Consider the following 25928-nt stretch of genomic DNA (forward strand, 5'->3'; position numbering starts at 1 on the left):
AAAACGGCAACTGGCACTGGGCATTATGTCAATAGGTTAGTCCCAAAAAATGATATAAATTTGCTATAAAATGATTGTAAACATCCAAGAATGATAATATAACAGCATGGAACAATAAAAAATTATAGATACGTTGGAGACGTATCAGGCGCACGACCGCCTTTGTGAAGATTTTAAAACTGACATTCAACAGGCAGATGGGTCTAAATTGCTCAATCCGAACAACATCCACAATCTTGGGTAAAAACATGATAATTCCAAAGTTGAGTCGAAATAACGAGAGATCATCATTTTATAAGTCCTCAAACATTGGAAGAAGATCACTCTTAATGACCCCCCCCCCACACACACACACACACACACATTTCTGGCAGAACTCAGCAAGGAACCCATCTGGCCCAACACTTTGTTACACTCCATTTGAGATATGGCCTCAAATAAATCATTTTCTAAGAAAGGTATTGTCCTTGGTAATCCAACAGGGATGCAAAATTGGATTGCGGAGACCTAAAAATACGCTTATAAAAGTTATTTATGTAAGATTTAAGATGGTCCTGGCCCACAATGGTCCCCTCATCTTGTTCAAGCTGAAAGATTCTCTTTTTCGATGTTTTTCATTCGCAGCCAAATGAAATAAGTTTGTATTGTTATCACCTTCCTGCGCAAATTTTACTTTTGCCCGTCGAGCCCATTTGATTTCTTCCTCACGCAAAAGCTTGGCCAAGAAATCGTCCGCCTCTCCCTTAGCCTCAAGATCAACTACAGAGAGAGGCGCGGATTCCGCCTTAATGCCCAAAGCATTAACGATTACGAGTGTGACGGACCTGGTGAGGTACCAAAGGGTCAACAACATGACTCTCTGGTGCCTTATCTTCCTCGGGATTAAGATCCACGCTGGGATCTTGGATCACCGGACAGGAGATGTCATAGCGACTATCTTGTGTAGGATAACACAAGCCCTATCAGTCTCCGAGTCCAACAACACATTGACCAAAACGGCCACATCCTGCTCATTAGATCCCAAAGATACACCTAATCTTGAAGCTTTGTTCACAACATCTAAAGTCGAAAAGGAAAGAACTGAATATTTATTTTATTATGTATAGAATCTATATAAAGTTCATGTTTTATGTATGGAGTGACTTGGAAACGAAGATGTATGGCTTAGAAATGTGAATGCGGTTCATAAATAATTCAGACAACTTTGTAAATAGACCACTTGAGCCTTTTTGTGGAAGGAGAAAGAGTCGTATAGAATTATTTTTACACAAGACATCTTTATATAGATTCAAAAGGTAGTAGTACAAGAGATCAAATTGCAATAGAAGAATAAAGATTGAAAAGTTTTCATCTTCATTGATTATTTTGGCATAACCTAGAGCCATGAAACCTTTATCCCTCCAAACGGTGAGGAGAATATTCACCACACTTTGTCATTGGAGCCTTGCAGCATCTTATCATGCCTATGATCTGTCGAGGACATGACCAGGCATCCCACCTTAACAACAACAAGTCTCGAAGCATGCCTTGATCCATATACAATGCTAGAGAAGTATCTATGATGTGTCGAAAAACCGATCTATATACTTTAATCTCGACTATGACGTGGAGGGAACAAATCCTTGCTATATGTTGACCATTGGATTGACATAAATTGACCGTTGATATCACGTTTGAACCCTAGGATTCAAATTTTCAAAATTGGTAACCTTATATAGTAGTGTAGATACATTTCGTGAACGATTACATTTCCAAATATCACTACGTTCGAGAGTGTTCCTAAACTCTCGGCAATATTAGTATATCATGACAAATGGCAAGATACATTCTACAACGCATTCTAGTTACTTGTAGCTTACACCCTTCTTGGCGCTCTCGGTGCCATTGCCATGGCCAGGTTGGTGCTCGACCTCCGTCTCCAATGGCTTAAAAGTGTAGTACTTGACACATACGAAGTAGTAGACGAGGTTGAGCCCCTGCAGCCCGACGACGAGCCAGTAGTAGTTATCCAGCTTCCCTCTGTTGAGGTTGTCCTGCAGCCACTGCCCGCTCGCCTGCGTTTTCTCGTGCACGATGGTCACCAGCAGCGTGCCGAGGTAGCTCCCCGCCGAGATGGTGAGCCAGTAGAGCGCCGCCGCGGTGCTCCTCATGCTCTCGGGCGCCTGGTCGTACAAAAACTCCATGCGGCCGACGTCCATGAATGCGTCGGCGATGCCGTGGATGGCGTACTGCGGCACCAGCCAGAAGACACTGATGGGCAGGGTGGCGCCTTTGGGCGCGTCCAGCATGCCGCTGGCGGCGGCCACTGACTTCCGCCTGGTCTCGACGGCTGCCGCGGCCACGTTCGCCAGCATGGCGATGGTCATGCCGACGCCGGCGCGCTGGAGGTGGGTGATGCCGTTGGGGCGGCCGGTGAAGCGGCGGAGCACGCGGACGAGCACCCGGTCGTAGAAGGCGAGGGTGATGAGCATGGCGAGGTTGGTGAAGATGAGCATGGAAGCCGGCGGGATCTTGAAGCTCCGCGTGATGTCGCGGTCCATGGTGCGCGCCTGCTGGATCGCGAAGCTGCTGTTGTGCGACGACGCGGTCACCATGAGGATGCCCGCCGCCCAGATGGGCAGCATGCGGACGATCGACTTGATCTCCTCCACCCGGTGTACCGTCGACAGCCGCCACAGCTTCGGCTCGCCGGACGGCAGCACGTCGCCCTCTGTTACTATGGCCGCCTTGTCAAAGAACCTTATCATTCAAGAATAGTAGTTAGCTCATGCATGCTGCAGCCGAAAACTGCCTAAAATTACATAAAAATTTCATCGGTTGCCAGTTTGCCACAAGGTGTGCAACTCACTTTAGCTGGTTGGTGTGGAGAAGACGGCCGGTGGTTGAGATGCCGGCGTCGAGCTTCTTGTCCTCGTACAGGAGGTCCGGGTCCGGCAGGACGGTTTTCCTCTTCTTGAAGGCAGCAGCCACGACCTGCGCCAGCCGGACCAACGGGCTGCCGCCGGGGGGCATCTTGACATATAGCGAGTATCCGGACACGAAGCCGATCACTGCGACAAACATGGCGATGGTGGGCACGCCGAGCCCCCACCCCCAGCCGACGTTCTCCTGGATGTACACCACCACGGTGACCGCCGTGAGCTTGGCGAGCTCGATGCCGAAGAAGTACAGGTTGAAGAAGCTCCACATGGGAGCCTTGCCGCCGTTGGCGCTCCGGCGCCGGCGCGCGCCCAGCTCGAGCTGGTCGGCGCCGAACGCCATGTTGCAGGGCCGCGAGCCCCCGGCGCCGATGGACGTGCAGAGCAGCGACAGGTAGAGGATGGCGATCTGGTAGGTGGAGGCGCGCTGGCACTCGGCGGCGTGCTTGGCGCAGGGCGGCGGGCGGAGCGAGGGGAGCGCGGCGGAGAGGGTGAGGCAGACCATGCCAAGCTGGTAGATGATGGAGCCGACGGTGATGGTCCAGAAGCGGCCGGCGAAGGAGTCGGCGATGAGGCCGCCGACGAGCGGGGTGAGGTTGGTGGTGCCGTGGTAGTTCGTGAGCACGTTGGAGGCCTCGACCAGCGGCAGGTGCAGCTGCAGGGTGAGGTACGAGATCAGGTTCGACCCGAACCCCACCGTCGCCAGCCGGTCGCAGAAGTCGTTCGCTGCAAGAATGGCGGGAAATGTTATATTTCAAATTGCACTCGTATGCTAATTTTTTTTCGTATTACTCCCTCCGTCCGAAAAAGTTTGTCCCAAGTTTGTCCCTCAGATGGATGTATCTAGTACTAACTTGGTGCTAAATACATCCATTTAAGGGACAAGCTTTTTCGGACGAAGAGAGTACTTATTCCAGAATCACAATCTTTGCTTTATTTGACACACGTTCTAGATGCTCTAGATATTTTGAAAAGGTAATCGACCAATTGTGATCCTTCTATAATATGTAAGAAAAGGCAACGATGATAATCCAGATGGATACCTCCCCCCAAAAAAGACATTGATAACATGACGAAGGTTTGACATGAAAACCTTGAGATATCTACACGCATTGTATACATGCATAGGGGATGCTTCAGCTATAGAAGGAGAATTTCTTCTCTACAATTAATGTTCTCTTGGTTGCGTCGAAATCTCACGCGGATAAGTAGCAGGAAACAAAAATACTCCTGCGTCCAGAACAGTCACTCTCTTTTATTTCCTTTTTTGAGGATTACATTACAAGTAGCTAGGAATTACCTTGAAGTTGTAATTTTCAAACATTGCACACTCACTATGAAGTAGCATCGACCGGTCAAAAGTCGTAAAGGTTCGGCACAGATTTGATTCTGCATTTCTGCATGTAGCAACCGTATTGGTATTGTTTGATGGCTACACTTCGGCAGTTTAGAATTTCATTACTCACGGAGTAAGATTCTTATGCTGCTAGCCAGGTCAGGTTCTTCGATATGATTCCAAAAACGTCATTTTTGGTTGCATATAGGACTTTTCCTTAGATTGCATGTAGGATAGGACCTATAGGTTACATCAAACGGTGCAATCTTGCCGTAGCACGTCGTTTTTGAACAAAATAGACCAGGTTGACTTCACGAAAACAGCATTCACACTCACATTTGTATCTGCTTTTTTTTCTGAAGAAAAGAAAGGGTTCACCCTGATTTTTATTACGACACATTTGTATCTTGCCGGAATGTTAGACCATGTGCCCGCAAAAAAAAAAGACCCCACGTGCCAATCTAAGGGAGGTTCAGCAGAAAATAAATAAGGTTTGGTTAAAATTCATGCAAATTCGGACAAATTTTCCAGGTTTGAAATATTTTGTGTGAAATTTGGGATGTGACAGGGTATAAATTATGTTGTAACCAAAACACGGCGTGTTTTGTGGTGTTTGCTTCAGGGGAGATGACATGGGGCAGGGGCATGCAGCAGCCCAAGATCATGAATAATAGTTGAATACAACACTTGAACGTTAATTCTTAACCATCTACTCCCTCCGTATCAAAGTATAAGACATTTTTGCAGTTTAAATTGAATTGCAAAAACATCTTATATTTTGGAACAGAGGTAGTAGCTCCTCCTAATGCCGCTAACCTAACAGTAAACACTCACGTGTGAAGATTGTTTCTTTGTGTGAAGATTGTTTCAACATGCAGAAAGTAGATGCTTGTTATGCACTTGTGATAAGTCGCATGTCAAAAGGAATTTGAATGAACGTAAACAGCAACAACAACCACTACTTAAAGGTCCTCTGGATTTCATCCATTATTAGGAAGTACGAAGGCAAAATCCTTGAAAAATGTATAAATTGAGCGATGTCTCATATGGATAGCTAGAGCAAGACTGTTGCTGTGTTGCACTTTTTGTTAAGCATTCCACGCTCTTGGGTATCCTTTGGCAATTGCTGAGCAATGTTCAGACATGCAGCATATTCTTTTTCGCGACAAATTCGGTGGTCAAAAGTAAAAACACTACAAACGCATAAAACTCCGAATTACAGTGTAATAAAAAAAACTCTCTAGATCACGATCTTAGAAAAAATTATAGATTGGAACTATTGCCTAATTTTACTTTTGTGCCACTGTTATGAAGCCAGTTATTGCCTCAACTAGACGTGTTCCGTGTGCAGCCTCCACCGAATCATAAAGGAAAATCGATAGCACTACATATCCGCAGCCGCCCAACGCAAGAAAACAAAGAAGCTGAGATAACGCTCCAGTGGACCATCAATGGAAACCTGAGGCGAAACCACTAGCTAATTCTGTGGGAGCAGAGAGCAGATCCCAACGTGCATATGTAGCTTTACTTGAGCTCAACGAGAGAACAGAACTGGACTGAAAATAGGGAGGATCAATCGAACAATCACCTAGGATGAAGGGCATGGTCCTGAAGCCGCCCTGCTTGGCCTTCTTCGTCGTCTCGGCGGCGTCCTCCGCCCGCTCCCTCCCGTCCTCGGCCATGCCGTTTCTTCTCCGGCGGGAACCCTGGCGGCCACGGCGTAGCTTCCCGGTCGACTATCGACCGGAGCAGTGGAAGAGAGCTAGCTACGAGCTACGGCTAGGCGCTGGCCGGCCGGGTAGCTCCGTGGCGTGCGTGGGCTGAGTGAGAACGGAGAGGTGTCCTGTGTCGTGCACGCCTTTATATAAAGGCGTACGTGGTTGCTAATGTGCTCGCACATATCCGTCCCCGGGAAAAAAGTCGCTGGAAATGGGAGGCATCCGCTCCACTACAGGATGATTAGGATGTGACGGCCTCCACTGCTGTCAGATCGAAATGGCATCAGGGCGCCGCTTTAGATATCTTGATTGAATGCCTTGCAAGATCGGAACGATCTTGCCGTAGTTGAAATTCGCTGTTGGAACTAAAGTGGATTAGGCCTATATAGCATGCGCATTGAGATCGAAACGATCTTACCGTAGTGGAAATTCGCTGATCATATGATCTGCGATCGTGATCACACATATGTAACTTGTGGTGGATTTGTTGTTATTTGATGAATACTTCATTATGGTGTTGTTATCTTGGTTACATAAATTGTTTATAGGTGGATGTTGCTCTCTCTTTTATTAGTCATTGGTCAATTTAAATGAACAAAAACAAAATGAGCGGTGTTCAAATGAACAAATAGTAAAGGAAGTGATGTGTAATTGATGAAGTAGGCCCATAGCTAAAAGTAAGTATCAATTGGGGAAATGGGCTTCTTTCCTTTTGGGCCTCGATCTTTACTTTGTCTTTCTTTTTCCTCTTCTTTGAATTGTTGACCACCTAAAGAAAAATTGAACTGTTGACTTCTCCTCAAAAGAAATTGAACGAACAGCTTTGGTTTGTTGACTTAATGTGATCCCGTGGACCTCATATTATTAAATGCTCATTCCCCAGCGTGGGATTTAATTATTATTTTGAATTTCTACTAAAAATATTACTTAAATGCTCATTCCCCAGCGTGAAATTGAACGAACAGCTTGGGTTTGTCCCAGAGAATTTCCATCGATCTCTTCCATGTTGCATCTGTGAGATGCTTTGTGGATGGGTGCAGGCTCCTTATTTTCTCAACAACCTACTTTTATTTGCGTGGTCTACTTAATTGAAGGATTAGCTGAATTATGGAGGTGATAATTCTTGGGCAAGAGAAGATTACATCCTTTGTAGAAAAGAACGGAGAGTATATTGTGATTTCCCAGTTGCCGGTCCTATTGAGTAAAATTATTTCGATTAATAAACATCAATGTTATTTCCATTTTACGAGAATGATATATCTTATGCTTAATTAGGTATAAAGTTGTATCTAAGGATCAACCTTTAGATCATTAAATTGCTTGCACATATAGTGGTTCCGGCACTTGGTCTGATTTAGCTACTTGCGCCAAGGGCGCAACAGGTCATCTAGTTATTCAAAACCCTACGGTAGTACTATGACAGAGCATCTGGTCCCCTTAACATCCTTGTGCAACCTTGATGTTGCTTCTGCTTTGCTGTCCTAATCCACCTACCATCCCACCAGTCGACGGGTTACTCTTGCATGCACGTGGCTTTAAAGTTTTGACCCGCTCCCTATTAGCAGCAATAATGTCCACCCACATGAAATTAGTTTCCAAGTCATAGGGGCTCCGCACCAACCTCTATCTCTATAAGTTTCCTCTGCTCCCATTCATCCATCCGTTGACCCCCATACACAGCCACACATAAGAACGCAACGATGGGCATCAACCTGCTAGGCTTCTTCGTGATGGCAATGCTCGCCATGGTGGTCGTCAAAAAGATTGTCAAGTGCATCAGTCTGGCTCATTCGTGGACAACTGGCTCCAGGTCGGCGATGACCTCAACCACCGCAACCTGATGGGTATGGCCAAGCGTTTCGGCGAGGTGTTCCTCCTCCGCATGGGTGTCCGCAACCTAGTTCAATAAATAGTTCATGAGGGAAAGGGGGCCAAGCCCCCCCCCCCTCAATCCTATATAACTAAGTTGAGAAGGCATACGACAAGGTCAAATGGCCATTCCTTCAGCAGGCTTTGCGTATGAAAGGTTTTGATCAGGCCTGGAGACACCAGATAGATTCCTTCACGCAAAAAGGGAGTGTTGAAATTAAAGTGAATGATGATATAGGGCACTATTTCCAAACACACAAAGGACTGAGGCAAGGGGATCCGATGTCTCCTGTCCTCTTCAACATAGTGGCTGATATGTTGGCAATTCTTATAGGAAGGGCCAAGGATGCAGGTCAGGTAGGAGGCCTCGTCCCACACTTAGTAGACGGAGGTGTATCCATTCTACAGTATGCCGATGATACCATCATTTTCATGGAGCACGACTTGGCAAAAGCTCGCAACATGAAGCTCGTGTTATGCATGTTCGAACAATTGTCTGGGCTAAGGATTAACTTCCACAAGAGCGAGTTGTTATGTTTTGGAAGAGCTAATGATGAACAAGATGCGTACAGGAAATTGTTCGGGTGTGAATTGGGGGCTTTACCTTTTACGTATTTAGGTATACCAATTCACCATCGTAAGCTCACCAACAAAGAATGGAAGTGCATTGAGGATCGTTTTGAGAAGAAATTGAGCTGCTGGAAAGGCAAGCTGATGTCATACAGAGGACGATTAATTCTTATTAATTCGGTCCTCACGAGCATGCCCATGTTTCTTCTCTCTTTCTTCGAGGTTCCGGTGGGAGTCCGGAAGCGGTTAGATTTCTATCGATCACGATTCTTTTGGCAGAGTGATGAAGTTAAGCGAAAATACAGACTTGCTAAATGGGACATCATCTGTAGGTCGAAAGACCAAGGGGGTCTCGGTATTGAGAATCTGGAAGTGAAGAACAGATGTCTCCTTAGAAAGTGGCTGTTTAAGCTTTCTGTCGAGAAGGAGGCCACTTGGGCTCAGATCTTGCGGAACAAGTACCTTCACTCCAGAACCTTGTCCCAGGTGACAGTGAGACCGACTGATTCGCCTTTTTGGAAAGGATTGATGCGAGTGAAATCACTCTTTTTCAATAGGACAAGATTCATAGTTGGAAACGGTACTGCTACGAGGTTTTGGGAGGATACATGGCTAGGGGAGACGCCCCTGGCACTCCAATATCCTTCCTTGTATAACATTGTTCAACGTAGAGATGCCAATGTTGCAACAGTGATGCAGTCCATTCCGCTTAATATTCAGTTTAGGAGGACGCTAGTGGGGACCCGTTGGGAAGCTTGGCTCCATCTTGTCCGAAGATTAATGGATGTTCAGTTGTCCCAACTGCCCGATCAGTTGTGCTGGAAATTAACTAAGAATGGCGAATTTTCGGTTAAATCCATGTATTTGGATGTTATCAACTCTAGTGTGATTCCTAGATCGAAACATGTTTGGAAAATCAAAGTTCCTTTGAAGATCAAAGTGTTTATGTGGTTTGTGCATAAACAAGTTATTTTAACGAAGGATAATTTAGCAAAACACAATTGGACAGGATCTACCAGATGTAGTTTCTGCGACCAACACGAATCCATCAAACATCTCTTTCTGGATTGTCCCTTAGCAAAAAATTTGTGGCGGTCGGTCCACATAGCTTTTAACATTACACCACCGAATTCCATCAATACGTTATTTGGGACGTGGCTTGATGGGATAAATTTTGATACAGCGAGACACATTCGTGTGGGAGTGTGTGCTTTATTATGGGCAATCTGGAATTGCAGAAATGATTTGGTTTTTAACAGAACAACAAATATTCTTTTTTTGCAGGTTATATTCAGAGCCACTGCGTTGATCCGTATGTGGTCGCTACTCACTCCGACGGAGGCCAGGGAGCGTTTGGTTACTGCGTCTACCCGATGGGAGATGGTAGCACGGGGTATTTTCAACCGGTTTGGATGGCGGTCATGTAATAGGATAGGCATGTAGTGCTCTTATCTTTTTATGCCAGCCGGTTGTGGCTTTTACTTTTTTTTTGTTCGGCTCTGGTGGAGCCTTTTACCTTTTTTGATCGAGAATTGGAGACTTATGTTAGATATTTTGCTTTTTAATAATATTGGCCGCATGCATCATTTAGATGCAGAGGCTGGGGCGTACCCCCTTTTCAAAAAAAATTGTTGATCCCTGCTATTTTTATTCATCATTACACACATGCCACCTCAGCGCACATGTCACATCATCAAAGGTCCACCTCAAGATGCATGGAGAAAAGTTTTCTATTATTATTAGTTGATCTCACTAATTTTATTTATCACAATATGCACACGTCCACCTCATCAAAAGCCCACCACAAACTTGCATGGGAAAAAGCATTTCGCTATATTATGCTACTTAAATTCAATATATATTTTTAACTATACAATAATTAAATGCAATATATAATATGTATTACCCTCAAAAAATCATAATATGAATATTGTGTTTTATTTTATATATTATTAATCAAAATATTCATATTTCATATTGGGATTGCTAAATCTCAGTCGATGAGACTTAACCAAGTCTTCAGTCGATGCTATATTCATGAGATCTTACGTGAAGATTCATGCATAATTTTCTTTTTTTCCTTTTTTATATGTTATATCACTTGACTGAGACTTTGTTAATTAAGGCCCTGTTTGTTTAATAAGTCCTAGGACTTTTTTAAGTCCCAACTTATAAGTCATAAGTCCCTACCTGTTTGTTTACATCGACTTATAAGTCCCGAGTCCCTGCCTGTTTGTTTACAGGGACTTATAAGTTGATAAAACACTTGTTCACATAACCCTTTTTCATACAAACGAATTACAGAATAGTAACAACCGAAACAACACTTGTTCATACAAACGATTAACACTTGTTGATAAGAACCAAAATAAGAGATAGTACATAACAACCGAGATAAAAGAAATTACATAAACGAACAACACTTATGCATATCATTGTTGTTTCAAGGACCACAACCCATCAGCGACCCAAGCTCTGAATTGATTCATAGCAGCACTGTCCATCTCATTTGTTGAATCATTTGTTGTGGTCGTTGGCATAGACAATGGTACATAGTTTTCATCTTGATCCCACTTGTCGAACTCTATATCGGGCAGTTGACTTTGTCTAATAAAATTGTGCAGTGCAATGCAAGCCACAATGATTTTGCTTTGTTTCTGCTGTGGATAACTAGGCAAGTGAAACAAAACCCTCCACTTGTTCTTCAAGACTCCAAAACACCTCTCGATGACATTTCTAAGTGAAGAATGGGTGAAATTGAAGTGTTCCTTTTTTCCTCTAGGCATTGTGCCATCACGGTACTCCTGGAAATGATAGGTTAAACCCTTGTATGGTGCAAGATAACCCGGTCTATTTGGGTACCCTGAGTCCACAAGATAAAACTTATTAGGTGGTGGTTTTGGAAACTTGTCACCAAATCTGGATCGTGCATCATTGAAGACCCTCATGTCATGCACTAATCCTGGCCAACCAGCTAGGACAAATGTGAATCTCATATCAAAGTCACACACACATCACATTCTGACTCTTCTCCTTATGTCTATTCCTATGCTGGGCAGCAGTGGCAAGTGGTACCACAACTTGTATGTGTGTCCCATCTATTGCACCAATGCAATTATCCATAAATGGTGCATACTTTCTAGATCTTAATTTTGAATGCACAGTTCTGAATTGACGATCTACTGGCCTGATGATGTCTTTTGCAATCTTGATCAGACATTCCAAAACCTTATCAAACTTCCTTACAATTGTCTCCAATGACCTAACAAATCTGTTTTCTGCTTGTCTTACAGATTGAGGGGAACCTACTATCCAAAGAAACAGGCCTAGAGACTCAACTGATGACATTTTTTTGGTGGACTTCAAACCATAGGAATCAACAAGCACACTATGCAATTTCTCAAACACTGGTCTGTGCATTCTAAACATGTTGTAACAAGCAGTTTCGTTGCCTAGTGTTGTCATAACCCAATCATGCCCAGACTGTATTGGTACTCTTCTAGGTCCTTTGTTACCGTAAGAGTCCAAGTAGTACATACCAATCATGCAGGCCATCTGCATCATTCTTCTCTTCCTTTTTTGGTGCATGAACAACATCAGTGCTTCATCATCACTGCTGCTCCCATCATCACTGCTGATTCCATCAACAGTACTGTCATCATCCTGAAACATGCAAACATTAGTACAACTTCTTCATCATGCACCACCTCTTGAACTTGAAAACATTAGTACATGCATGAAAAAGGACACACAGTAACATGCAATGATCATTTAACAAGGTCACACAGTACAGGTCCATTACATATATTAGAAAAAGGACAAACAAGATCACTACTACACTAGGACAGCTTCTTCATCATGCACCACCTCTTCAACCAAGTCAGTCTAGCCTGATCACTTGAAATGTTCTGAAATATGACTCTGTTTGCCTCATCTGCAAACAGTTGAGTTGCCATGAAGTACTCAACACTTGTTTCTTCTGCACCACATTGAACTGCCAACAGTTGGCAATGAGTAATGGATTCCTTAGTGTTGTTTGCTTTCTTCTCTTTTGCCTTGTCCTTTGCTTCCTGTCTTTTGTTTGCATATTCAGTGATCATGTCAGAAGTGTTCTCACTAGTCATAGTATTGATGAGCCCTGTCATTAGTTTCACCATTGGGCTCTTGTGTTTCTTGCCTGGGCTTGAAGCTGACTGTTCACCGTAGCTGCTTCCCCTCTTCCTGCTGGTGGTGCTCATTGGACTCTCCTCATTTCCATCATCGGCAACAACATCTTCTTCTTCATCTTCATCTATGGGCACATAAGCTGATGATCCATCAACTGCCACACCTTGAAATAGCTCTATTAGCATATCCAAATACTCAGGATTGCCACCCTTGAATTTTCTGACATCTGGTCTCTCCTGCAACATTAGTTAGGTAATTAGGACAAGGCTAAATAATGTAACCAAGTGTGAGCAATTCAGATGTAATTTGCAGAATAATGTATGTACCTTAATTACTTTTTTCCACCACTCATTCGATGCGGTTATAGCTCCATCTCCAGTTCGACCACAACCAGTTTGCTGCCCCAACCACACCCAAGCAGTATAGTGGCTCTTGAGTCTAGTTATGCAATTTTTGAATTGCTTGGTAGTATGGAGGAGGCCAGCACGCTGATAAATTTTTTTCTTCATGTTATTGTAGGCTCTACTTGTCCAAGTACCATTCACACAGTGCCCATCCCTAGCTTCCTCACAGGCGATGTTACAAAATACAGTAATATGCTCGTCTGTCCAATCAGCCTTGGCAATGTTTTTCTAAACAAAAAATAACAAGTACACAATTCAAACAAAAGTAGAATCTAGCTGGTTCAAATTCTACACAAGGTATACTATTGTACACACAATTAGCTAGCATATAAAGAAGATGAATTTGCACCCTGTGACAGAAAGCTAACTATGTGTACCAATTAGAATTTTACCTCTCCAACAGCAAAATCCTCATCTTCATCTTCAAAGCCTTCATTCTCATCGACATCTTCTGAAGATGCAGCAGTTGACGACACACGTTGCTTCCCCGCAGCTTTTCCTCTACTGCCGGCCGATGAGGACACATGGGCTCAACCTACACCGCGTCCGGTGACCTGCGACATGGTCCTCCCACGCCCTATCACGCCTCCCTCAACGGCAGCTGCGCCCGGGGCGACAAACGGACGCAGGTGAGAGCCGGCTCGGCCTCCCGTGCTCCGAGACCGTGCTCGGCCTCCTCCGCCCTGGGGCACGGGCCTCCCACGACCAGCTCCAACCGAAGGAAGGCCATGACCGACCGACTGGTCGAAGAGGAGTTGCTGGTACGAGCCCAACTCCGGGAAGCCGTCGATGTTGCTGTTGAGATCCAAGAAACCCATTCCCCTCCCGAGATTTGCACCGGCGGATGAGCCTTCAGAAATCTGTTGAGACGAGGGGAATTGAGAGAAGAAGGGGATCTCGTCCTCCTCATCAGCCATGGCGGCGGCGATTGCAGGCGTAGGGCGGCGGCGGCGATTGGGGCAAGGGCAGGGAACGAGCGGGGCGGGGCTTCGTGCGGGGCGATGCCGTGCGGGGCGATGCGGGGGGTGCGTCCAGATCGATACGATAAGTCCCAATAAGTTCCTCCCTGAGAGTCTTTTTTAATAAGTCCCAAATGACCCCAATAAGTCCCTATAAGTCCCTCCTGTTTGGTTTAGATGGGACTTATAGGGACTTTTTTAAGTCCCTAAACCAATAAGTCCCTTGAAACAAACAGGGTCTAAGTCTCAGTCAACTGAGATCTAGCCACATCCATTTCACATTGTTACCCCGCTTTTCAACACCACAAGAGTCGCATCAACTTCCTACACCAATGTCCGCCGAATACCTATAGCTTGCTTAAACTCATCGTAACAAACCCCGGCCAGTCGTAAGACTCCAAGCGCCGCGCGCGCATGCGTGCAGATCACACTCAGGGAACACAGTGCCAAGACGCGCCCGCTGGCCGTTGCACACCGGCGATCGACGTCGACGGCTCAGCAGGCCACGGGTACGCGCAGTGGCGGCAGCACCGCGCAGGTCGGCTTCGTGCGCTTCTGTGAGCCTAGCCTCTCTGGCAACGAACGAAAAGGAGACGGACACTATTTCAACTTGCTGCTGCTGCTGCCTGGTCCTCGGCAGGCATCATGCGCTGCACTTCCGGCGACTGAGAGGAACGCTCGCTGGCCCTTTTCCGGGTTGAGACTAGGTTTCCAATGATGCTGGGCGGCAAAGATATTTATCTCCGCAGCATTTCTAGTGCCACAAGTGGCACCCATCAAACACACAATCTAAAAAGTTCAAGGCGATCAAAGGTATCGAGCAATGGCCGGTCCACGAAATATCTGGCCACTGGCTAAGGACGATGCAATGGTACGATTGACAATGATGTTTACAGTGACACCACAGTTTGTGCCACTCAAATCTCTCAAATATTAGATGCGGTTCCAAGTGGAACCGGTGGATGACTCGTAAGCAAGTGGCTTCAGCAGTCAGCGCTAGCTAGCTAGCTAATGATCACTCATAACGGTCCCGTCCGTAATAGGTATGGTAAATATGGCATGACCAACCAGCTAATTTGGGTTATAGTACCACCTGGTAAAAATCAAGCTGTGTCAGGCTGTCAGCCATCCAAACAGTGCGTGTAATCTACAGATATATATTTGGCCGCCAAGGTGACGAAACCAATACCGGAGTTGACAGTTGACACGCTTTTTTAGCAACACCTGCTGTGTATGCAGCCCATGAGGATCAATGGACCATGCATGCATTACGAACAGCAGGATCAGCTCACGGCGAAAAGTAGGGTTTTCTTTTCTGACACTCTAGTGGTGTACAGTGCATGTTTGGGATGCGCAAAGAGAAATGGAGATGATTGAGCGATGCCAAGTTACCCTGTTATCAGGATGATACATTCACATGGCGGCCTCAGCTAATGGTAATCTACTGCTTCATCTCTGCCTACCAAGCGTTCTTCTATGGCCAGCCAACTCTCTCTCGAGAAACATTGCACCTCCGAAGGAGAAATTCTTCACATGGCTTCTGCTGCGGAACAGATGCTGTACGGCAGACCGATTAGAGAGAAGGGGTCTTCCTCGGCCGCCAGGTTGGCTTCCTTGTGATCAGGGGCATCATGCATGAATCCATGGATCACCTCATGGTTCGGTGCCCACTTGGGAGAGATGTGTGGTTTCAGTTACTTGTGTCCGAGGACCGAGGTGTGCAGACTTTGATACAAGATTTGTCCATTGCGATGGAATATCATGTCAGAGCATCATGAAGAATTTGTTTACAGTTCCTTGTCTATTCGCAATGGCATTTTTCAACTCCGACGATCTCAATGTTGCGGAGCAAACTAGAAATTTGACGGCACAGATTGCAAACATCAAACAGAAAAGAGCAAATGGAGTATCACTTCCAACACTCGTCGCTCTTCTGCTGCCATAAATGATTTATTAAATTACTCTAACCCTATAAGCATTTATTTTGGACCAACAAGGAGCATATAGTATAGGCAAGGAAGCTCTAACCGCATAAGCAAGGAACATATTGTCTCCCGTGACCTATGGTGTATACTGTTTCCTCGTGATGTATATGACAAGATACTTAACATATAAGAAAACTAAATAAGTAACTGGGGTAAATATGACTGTAGACAAAACTGGGGTCAATGTTTGTAAAGTCTAACAGCAAACATGCAATACACAAATAATTTGAGAAATATAGCGTCATTTTGCTTTTGCAGAACTGAAGCTGATGTGGCTAAATCTCTCCTTCAAAACAGAAGAACAAACAACCTTTTTTCAAAACTTATAACTGTGATTTACTTTAGGCAGTGATCTCCACAATGTTAAGTTGGCACCATGACAGAAACAACTGGAAACTGCTGCCTTCTTAAGAAGTTGCCTTTGTTATACATAATGTTAACCCCTATAGCATCCCTATTCTCTTTACATCAGACTCGAATTTCTTTACGAGTACAGTTCCACAGTTTTCTTCCATGGCAAAATTGTCAACAATCTAGGGCCTATGAAGTGTGAACAAATAACTAGGAATCGGAACTCAATATTTTACAGAACCTGTTTGTTTTTGTGCTTTGCCAAAAATTGCCTCTATATCACCAGCGAACAGAGAAAGCTGTTTTGCTAAAGCAAAACCACAATACATACCATCCACAGCAGCACTTACTATGCCCCCTGCGTAGCCAGCACCTTCCCCAATTGGATACAGCCCTTGCAGTGACGTGCTCTCGTATGTCTCCCTGTGTCGTGAAATTTGCAAGGGGGAGCTCGTTCTAGTCTGTAAACAGGCATCAAATATATAATGAATAAAAGGGAAGGGGGGATGCAGAGGTAACACTACACATAACTGTACCACCAAAGATATAGAAATCCAGCCACAGAAAGAAGAAAAGATAAAAGATTGCACATAAATGAACTTATGCAGTGGATATGACAGTTCACATTGCATCTTTTCATGCTGCGGAACTGGCAGATAATTTACACATGCCAATGAATATTAAGAGAGCTAAAGTATTCTCCTTGATGTTGAAAATATTTTTCACCAGTTTCCTGAAAAAATCGCCTGAATGACTTGCATTTGTCCTGGTGCAGGGGTTTCTCTCAAATTTAAAGTCAAGTTAGAGATGAGAGTTGGAAGTTATACAGGTTACCGGATTAGCATATAATTTGAGACAAAAATGGTAAGGGGATGAAGAATAAAGACAAAATTTTGAAATAAAAACCAGCGGTATATGCAAATATGACAATCAAAGTGGCCAGAGAAGGTTGAATGGAAGGTGATGCATCTTTGTCAGAGGGGAAGTGCACATTACCAATAAGTAGGACAGAATCTAGGGGATAGTGAATCAAGTAGCTAAAAGCCTATACTAGTTACAATTGCACTATCTAGGCTAGACTATATATTGGGATCATTTAAAGTGGAATATGAATGAGCATTCAGGAGAACAACCAAAAAATGCACCTATTCAGGGTATCATTCAGGAAGATACTCGATTTTGTAAACTAAATTTATAATGTCCTATGGCTTTAGCCTAGCCTGGCAGGCCCAAACAAACTAAAAGTATTCTTTTTTCCGTTTCATAAAGCTTACTCTAATGGATTTACAGCTCAACCTTGGCCCAAATTTAATTAACCAGAACAAGAGATATTTAAGAAAAAGCACAATTAACAGTTGTGTTTGCACAACAGGTTCCAATCTCACTGTCACAGGCTAAAGCATGTAACTACAGAACCCCGCTGTACCAACAGGCCACCTTGCCACCACTTAACTATAATTTTCAAATATTCCCTGATTTTGCAGGCTCTTCTGCAGGAAGTACAACTAGATTCAGCGTTTCCTAAACTCAACTGCAGGCCTACACTTTGTATTTTCTATTATAATTCAGAGCATGCTCCAATATTGTGTTCTCACACCTGCCAGAAGCAAAAGGCACTATTGCATTACCCTGCACAGGCTGTGACTAACAGCCGACAACTGTTTTACTAAAAGTCAAAGAATTGCAGACCACATGCCAGTACACCAGAATGTTTCTATTAGACTAACCAGCTACCATCCAGTGGTCATGGCGTTGATTGCGTAAGGCTAACACAAGACTCCCTGGTGTTTAAATACATCGTGTAGGAATTCATCAAGTGAACCACCATTTTTAAGAAAGTAAAACAATAAGGAAACCATTGAGCTTGTCGCGTAAGAATTTGCATACCTCTACACCATGAAGTAAGGCTTCACTAGAAATAAAGCCTGGCATCTGAAAATATCGCATTGCAAAATGGGTCAGGAAGATGGAAAGTCAAAGCTGCAAAATGAAGAAAGAAAATCATAGTTCAAACCTCTTTGTCAATCATCATTATTGATTGTTGTAAAGCTTCAGTAATGTAAGGAGGGAATAACTCATGGAGTTTGGATGGACGAACTCCCAACCTATAGCTTGATGGTGGGAGAGTTGTAACTGAAACAGGTAACATAGTAAATAAAAGGAAATGTGTATCATTAGGAACTGACAAGACTTAAGTATACAATTAGTACCTGACAATTTGTTACTGATGAAATCTGTGACACACTGTGCAGGGACAACAAAATTCCCTCCCCCCATCATAGCTGCTCTTCTTTCATACTCTCTCTGTTTTCAAAGTTACAGATAATTCATAAGCTAACAGAAGGGGGAAACTGTCATCAGACTGTAGTACAGGTGCAAAAAGAAATGTTGCTGAGTTCAAACTCTCCTTTCTATCAATGCATCAAGATGCAAGGCTTTTGTGGTTTCTCAAAAAATAGAAGTGCAGCGAACCAGCTAACATTGAAAAAGTAAAGGAATCAAACATTCGAGAAAGCAATTATGTCCAAGTGGATTATTTGTACTTTTGCAATCATGTGGTTGTCTTCTAGACGATCTTGTACTGCTGACACCATTATCACAAAGTCATTTTAAGGCACATAATCCAGAGGGTCAATGTAGCCAATTTTTCATGGTGATGGCAATGCAATTATTAAGCATTTCAGTTACCTAAGGGGATTGTAACAAGTACCTGGAACTCTACGCCCGCAAGAGAACCATGGGATTGAAATGGTTCAAAATCATGAGATGATACAGTGACCACAAGAGCTGAGTTTGCCCACTTAGACGCTCGCCGTGAGAATGACATACCATTGACACACAATTCCAATGGGTTTGTGCTAGTTAGAACAACCTGCAGGCATGTCTCCGTATTTCAAGAACAGGATTCCGATACTTGATGATGTATTAAAGAAAGAAAGGTGAATTAAACAACAAGAAAATGACTGACCTGTCCTCCAGGACACATGCAAAACGAATAGCAACTGCGGTTTTGATCTACTTGCTCTATATCATTCTTCACATCTCCTTCGCCAATAGACTTCACTACCTTGTAATCTGCTACAGGTATCCGCCCACGCCCTTTTTGCACTTCAGCAGCCAATTCAGAATACTGCAAAGGATGACAATGACGCATATCACACAGATTGTTTGAATACAATGTGATTATGTGAAAACAATGTACATTTGATTTTCAACGCTGAAATACAGTATGATGCTACCCATACTAGCGCAATACCCATTCATTAAAATGGAATTTTAAAACTGTTCATGCAAAATCAAAATATCCATATCCGCTCCCATCTTAACCGTTTGTGCCAAATATAACATGTGCTGTAATGAAAGTGGATGGACTGCCGCCACCAACTGACTTTTTTATGGGAGTAAAGATCAACGGTGTAGCTGTATCAAGCCGGCAAATAAGTGAGTGTTAGGAGTTACTACAAGATCAATATGTCCATATATAAAGCTCTATGAAAGATTGTGCACATACTACAAATATTGTTATCATGCAATAAAAAGTAATTCCATGAGCATCCATGCTCAAAAATACTGGTGGGCACAAAGGCTTAGGTCAGCCCTTGGACACAGCCCAGCAAGACAAACTCGGTCTCATGCTTTTATGAGTGAGATCTCATCAGTGCATAGTTAACTGGCTACTTATCACAATTTGCAAAGGAAATGAATACAAGTTAAAAACCAAAACTTAACTTCAGCTTCTGTTCACGCTGCTACTCCTATAATAAAACTTGATGGTTGGAGGGTATTGGAGAAACTGGCAGTTTCTGTACTTTTCCATAGTTTATAAATGGATTGCTCCACATGATGCCATAGTAATCAACATCCTAAACCTTTACTTATTAGTTTCAGTTTCACCTTTAACAATCACCAATTATGAGTTCACGAAATACAGAATATGAAATTACTGGAAATTAAATATCAACATTGAAATAAAGCTAAACATTAGGCGAGTATCATTCAGAAAAACGTTGGTGTGAACAAATGAAATATGCCTCACTTGGATGTTGTTTATCAGTTCTTGGGGGTGCTCGATTCTTAAACCAACCTGTAAGAATAACCAATGCTGTCACATGGACTGAAGAGAAAATAATTTGCCATACTTTCCTTCATATAATGAAGAAAAAAATAAGTGCTTGCAATTGGCAAAGATAATATGGGCAAAAGACATAATGCCACAAGGAGGCGATATCCAGCCAAGACCTACGTTAGGCCAATTAAATAATAAAAATAACCGATTAAAATGCCTAGATTGGCTAGTTTAAGTACTAAAAAAACACTATTCTACCAATACCTTGTTGTGAACTTGGTTCTAACGAAATAACTATCATAGACGTGAGAGAACTAAAGGGAGTGACAGATACTGTAGTATATAGAGAAAAATATGTATTCTTGCTTGATTTACCTCTGAGGTATGTAGCATCAAGTTTGGACCTTAAATTCCTAATACAATACAACGTCCTGATATACTATGATATGGCCTTTTATCTAAGTCTTTTTCTTGAGCATGCACCAAATTGCACGTTGTATTAGAAGAGCCTTTTCTCTATCTATACGGTGTAAAGGAGAGCGAAATAGGATAAGATTGTTGACAACTTGAAATAGAGAGCATCTATATAACATGGCAAAAAGTGTCTGCTAGTATTTACTCAGTGGCATGTACAATATTCTCAACCCGAGATATTTGATCGACAAAGAAAGCAAACTCCATCTAATATATCTATTTTTGTTTGGTTTGAAGACCAATGTGCCTCTTATGTAACCTAATATCCAACCCAAACATGGTCTCAAATTCTACGCCGTGGCTTGTCTGCTATCTGACCATCAAATTATTGACAAGTACCAGTGAAGTAGAAACTGCCTTAACCAGCATAAGAAAACTTACAGAAAAATTCTTGGGGGTTACATCTACATTATGCCTCAGAAGCATACTGTATGTGTCACGAGCTGAGTGCCCAACTGCTAACACAACTGCATCGAATGATAGTTTCTGATCAACAGAACCTGGCTGTAGATTTGAATCAGAAACCACAACTCCTTTGACCTGCCCTCCTTCCACTATAAAGTCATCTACTCTAGTATTAAATCTTATGGCAACCTGCATCAAACATAAAACAGAATACATTGGTGCATGAAGGCTTACATAACAAAATAACAGCAAAGCTTCAATGAAGACTGCTATGTTCAACTCACGCCCAACTCTCTTAAGTGGTGTCTGAAATTCCGCAACAGAGGAACAAGTTTATCTGTACCCAAGTGAGGTCTTCCATCAATGAGAATGTTTGGAGGACCTCCGAAATGAACAAATGTTTTCATCACCTGAAATCCAAGACCCCGCGGTATAGCTTAAACACATATAAATGGTCAGTTTTGAACTAGAAAGTCTAGGATATTATGTTATGCAAAAGATCTTCCTATTTTGATGGATATGTATTCAAAACATTGGCAAAAAATTACCATACTATCCATGACCAGTATGGGGAGCAACTTACTGGTTACCACCAGAGTCTTGAACTCTGGCAGCCAACAGATACTAAGCTTGCATTATTGCATCATAATTACAGATAACACTTTTTAGAAGAATTTCTAATTTGCAAGCTAAGCATCCATTGAGGTAGAGCAGGAAGATTCTTACAGCCTGAACACCATCAGTGTTTTTCCCTATCCTGGTCACAAGCTTCCCATCACTCCATGTACCTGCACCACCCTGCTATGATTAAGAACAGAAGATCAAGAATTGATGGACTTGATCTTTTAAGGAACATGGAACAAGGGAATAGTGGTTTGGTCAATCATTTAAGTTCCATTGTAGGTAATTGATACTTCAAAAAAATAGGCATTGCCCTATATGCCATCAACCCAACTTGCAAAGATCATTTGATTAAATAACCTTTTAAAATTCACAAAAATGTATGGAAAAGCAGACCTCAAACAATGAAGAACATGAGTTCAGAACAAGCATGCATTAGTTAGGTTTTGAATTATTAAATTAGCTGCAGTAAAAAAATGTGAAGATTATTACACATTTTTTCTGCATAATTCATTTCAAGCAATCTGAGATTATGCCAGATGCATTAATGTCTAAAATATGTCTCTGTACACTTTACAGGTCATATAATTAGGAGAGTGCATTTATTGGGATGCACTAATCCATGCACCAGCTAATACACCTGATTGGAACATGTATCAAAGAAGAAACCCCTATGCTATTTCACATACAGAGCACAGACGTAAACCACCTCTTCTAAGATACATGTACGCATAATTTGACATAATAATCCATTCCATTTTATCACCTGAACAAAGAGAACTATCACTAGTATTTGCCGAATCACATGATTGATAATGTTTATGTTTAACGAAAAGATAGTCATCTATTAGACAATTCACGTTGTCAACAACTACCTATTTGAATACTGATCAAAGCAATTATGTGATTGTCCAGTGATGTCTTGGTAGTACAGTAGGAACAAACAGTATACCTCGCCAAAGCAAAAGTTGCTTTCTGATTGGAGAATTCGTCTAACTGCTAGTGCACCAATGTCACGCCCTCTTTGCTCAACAGGTTGGCCACGCTCCAATAAGGTAACCTCTGCTCCAAGTTCAGCTAACACAAGGGCAGCAAACAACCCAGATGGACCACTTCCTACAATTGCCACCCTTGGTTTCATTCGTGTAGGACTGATCGAGCCATTATTAACAGTATCCCTGATACCATGTTCATCATCGGAGACTTTGTTATGAACATTAAGCATACTGATCAGATCAGTTGCTACCCTCTCATCGGACATATATTCTACAATTCCAAGCCTGGGTTCCAGTCTAGCAATAAAATCCCATGTCCTTGGCTCCATGTCCAGAAGCTTCTTAGCATCCACATCAACAGTATAAACAAATTGAGGTTCTTTCAAAATCTGTAAATGTAAAACATGGTTTATTCATTCACAAAGAAACGATTCAGATAAAGTGATAACCAATCTGCATACTGAAATACAGTAAAAAAAAAAAGGGCAGCCCGGTGCATGTAGATTAAAAAATCCAACGTCACTAGAAACACACGTGGCCACAGTCGCAACACGGATGAAGCAAAAAATGTGCAACACAGAACCGTCTACCAAAAAATATTACGATAAATTTCAGATATCATTGAGTATAATTAGATTGGGTAACCACATGAATAACCAATCGCTGCAATAAATAGAATTCACATCAATCACATATTATTTCAATTTATATGAGCATCTACAATTCTACACTGTAAAAATAACTTTAGTATAAAATCCCCAGATCAAATAAGTGTACACCAAGTATCAGACAGCATAAATACCCTTTTTTTTCTTGCTAAATCTATGCTATTTGCGCAAATTACAGGGCATTACAAATCTCTGCAGACAATACCAGATTATTTTGCAAAAATGCGGCGCTCTATGACGGGCTTAGATTTTACCCTACCCGCTAGATGACACCTCAGGCCCACTCACAAGCACCATGCTGGAGATAGGTGGCATCAATGCGTACAAGCAGTCTTGGCCCGAGTATAATCATAAAGACAAGTGACACAATGAACGGAGTGTCAAACAGTTACAAAGATATCTATGTGATTTGTTCCCAGACTCGATTAAGGGCTGCTCGTACTGATCAACACCACTTTGTGTCCAATGTGGTACCTTCTATGGGCCAGAGAAGTAGGCACACGGGTCGGGAAAAAGTAACCCTGGTAGACAACGCAACTTTGGCTAGAATAACCTGGTATTATGTGAAAATATTTACAAAATTTGGTAGTTTCCGCAACTAATGTAGAATTAAGAATGAGAAATTACTTCATTCTAAGGAGATACAAAATGTGTCTAGCAGTGTGACGCATGGCGTTAGATTACACTCGCTGGAACAAAATACTAACCAAGCAAGGGAAACAAAAGATGGTACAAAAGCAAGAGGAAAACCAGAATATGAACAAAATATTATGTACTATTCTGCAACACGACAAAAAATTGACACCATATGACTAATTCTGGCACCCCCACAAAATTGTCAGTGTGGGTATGCATATAATGTTTGCAGCCTGGCATGCAAATAAAGATTATTTTCATGGCATATGTGGAGTCGTCAACAAAAAGATGGTAAATTAACTGGAGAAGCAAACGAGCTTACTACATTGGCTTTCATTTCAACTGCATGAGTATTTTTTTACAAAGCTTAACCCAGTTTGACTGCATCGTTTCAGCACCTCAAACAGCAAGTATTTTATGACAAGTAAGTTGTCATCCCATATATATATACAGGAGGAGCAATATTAATAGGATAGGCATTATATAAGTTCATTAAGAACCTTGCGTGCATCAAATGACTTGCGGATAACAGAGAAGGCCTCTTCAGGGAGCATAGAAGCGACCTGCGCAGGAGAGTCGATTAGAGCATAACAATTATAGAAAAGATCTAACAGCATAAAACATGAGCACAAGGATATGAAAAAACTGCAATAACAGCAAGCCGGCGGCAATTACAACAAGAGACGTTGTAACATGGGTAACAACAAATGTGAACCACAGTGGGATGGAGCTTCAAATCAAACAGTGTCGAAGGTATAGCAGGAAATATCATATAGCGGAACATTTCAAATTGCTCTCCGCAGGTGGTCATTTGGATAACAAAATTGTGTACAGTGTACAGTGCATAGAACACTCATCCAGCCATTTCCTGATTGATTAGATACGGTTGGGATTATGGCCACACGTCAGAAAATGCAGTATGCAAGCGTACCGGGAACTTGAGGGCCTTGGCAATGGCCTGGAGGAGCGGCGGGGAGACGCCGAGGAAGTCCTTGCCGGGGTCGTCGCTGGCGGGGACGGCGAGCTTGGAGAGCCGCCAGAAGCCAGCCTCCCGGGCCACGCCGCCCTCCTCGGGGGCGGTCTGGCGGAGCTGCTCCTTGTGGCGCCGATCCAGCCGCTTCTTCTCCGACGGGTACCGCCGCTTGCCCGTGCGCCTCGCGCAGCGCACGACGGCGGCGAGCGCGCCGCATGGGCGTCGCGGGAATGCGCTGCTCGCGTAGAGGCCGCTGCTTATGCCGCCGCCGCCGGGGTTCGCGCCCAGGTGGAGGTGGGGAGGCGGGAGGGAGAAGGGTGGGAGCTTGATGCCTGAGACAGTGTGAAGCGCCATGGCGGATGGGGCTGGAGATGGAAGGGGGTTTCTGCCCCTGCGGATAACGTGGGTTTTAGCCTGGTTTACAGGGGGCATTTTATAAGAAGCAAGACATGCATAACAGCAGCAAACACGTAACAATAGCTGTAGAAACAGACATGAACAGAGGATGTTGGACGTACTGATCGTTAGCTATTATGGGTGCGACAGTGTTGATGACGATGTTGGCGACGATCTGCCGTTGACGGCGATGAATACGACGATGAGTAGCACCGCCCGACTTGGACGGAAGACGACCCGTGATGACGAATTTGAGCAGTCGCGCACAGCGCTTCCCAAAAACCTAATTCGTCCTCTCCCGGTGCAGGATCGCAAAGACGAACGGTTCCGGAGACCTGCTCTCCCACGCGCCGATGCACGCCGGTGTTTGGGATGGAGTAGACTACGATGGCGGCGCAAGTTGTGAGATGAGGCAAA

The 25928-nt window shown here is 43.3% G+C and overlaps 3 protein-coding genes across 3 annotated transcripts; all 3 read right to left on the minus strand.

Annotated features, from left to right (window-relative positions):
• Window positions 1-1626: 1626 nt before the first annotated feature.
• On the minus strand, window positions 1627-6233 carry LOC109737560 (protein NRT1/ PTR FAMILY 3.1). Its single transcript, XM_020296686.4, has 3 exons — window positions 5843-6233; window positions 2849-3644; window positions 1627-2739 (listed from the first exon to the last, which is right to left on the minus strand). The coding sequence occupies exons 1-3, from the start codon at window positions 5934-5936 to the stop codon at window positions 1845-1847; spliced, it is 1785 nt and encodes a 594-aa protein (XP_020152275.1). The 5' UTR covers window positions 5937-6233; the 3' UTR covers window positions 1627-1844.
• Window positions 6234-12250: 6017 nt separating this feature from the next.
• On the minus strand, window positions 12251-13899 carry LOC141032470 (uncharacterized). Its single transcript, XM_073506237.1, has 3 exons — window positions 13720-13899; window positions 12905-13210; window positions 12251-12814 (listed from the first exon to the last, which is right to left on the minus strand). The coding sequence occupies exons 1-3, from the start codon at window positions 13897-13899 to the stop codon at window positions 12251-12253; spliced, it is 1050 nt and encodes a 349-aa protein (XP_073362338.1).
• A 2409-nt stretch (window positions 13900-16308) lies between these two features.
• On the minus strand, window positions 16309-25520 carry LOC109737561 (uncharacterized). The gene is made up of 13 exons (XM_020296687.4): window positions 25074-25520; window positions 24643-24705; window positions 22796-23227; window positions 21949-22020; window positions 21507-21632; window positions 21199-21411; window positions 20314-20361; window positions 19246-19407; window positions 18988-19149; window positions 18488-18581; window positions 18292-18410; window positions 18165-18209; window positions 16309-16738 (listed from the first exon to the last, which is right to left on the minus strand). The coding sequence occupies exons 1-13, from the start codon at window positions 25467-25469 to the stop codon at window positions 16502-16504; spliced, it is 2169 nt and encodes a 722-aa protein (XP_020152276.1). The 5' UTR covers window positions 25470-25520; the 3' UTR covers window positions 16309-16501.
• Window positions 25521-25928: the final 408 nt, after the last annotated feature.

Source organism: Aegilops tauschii, chromosome 1 (genome assembly GCF_002575655.3).
Source record: "Aegilops tauschii subsp. strangulata cultivar AL8/78 chromosome 1, Aet v6.0, whole genome shotgun sequence".
NCBI classification, from domain to species: domain Eukaryota; kingdom Viridiplantae; phylum Streptophyta; class Magnoliopsida; order Poales; family Poaceae; genus Aegilops; species Aegilops tauschii.

Bases quoted from the DNA above. Each gene is read 5' to 3' on its own strand.
- LOC109737561 (XM_020296687.4), bottom strand. From the start codon at position 25,469: ATGGCGCTTCACACTGTCTCAGGCATCAAGCTCCCACCCTTCTCCCTC. The intron at 23,228-24,642 runs GTTCTTAATGAA...TTACATTTACAG, and splicing joins AGTCATTTGATGCACGCAAG to ATTTTGAAAGAACCTCAATT. The intron at 21,412-21,506 runs GTGAGTTGAACA...TGTTTGATGCAG, and splicing joins ACCACTTAAGAGAGTTGGGC to GTTGCCATAAGATTTAATAC.
- LOC141032470 (XM_073506237.1), bottom strand. From the start codon at position 13,899: ATGGCTGATGAGGAGGACGAGATCCCCTTCTTCTCTCAATTCCCCTCG. The intron at 13,211-13,719 runs GTCGGTCATGGC...TTTTTTGTTTAG, and splicing joins AACTCCTCTTCGACCAGTCG to AAAAACATTGCCAAGGCTGA. The intron at 12,815-12,904 runs GTACATACATTA...CTAATGTTGCAG, and splicing joins GGTGGAAAAAAGTAATTAAG to GAGAGACCAGATGTCAGAAA.
- LOC109737560 (XM_020296686.4), bottom strand. From the start codon at position 5,936: ATGGCCGAGGACGGGAGGGAGCGGGCGGAGGACGCCGCCGAGACGACG. The intron at 3,645-5,842 runs GTGATTGTTCGA...CCATTCTTGCAG, and splicing joins GACCATGCCCTTCATCCTAG to CGAACGACTTCTGCGACCGG. The intron at 2,740-2,848 runs GTGAGTTGCACA...TTGAATGATAAG, and splicing joins CTCCACACCAACCAGCTAAA to GTTCTTTGACAAGGCGGCCA.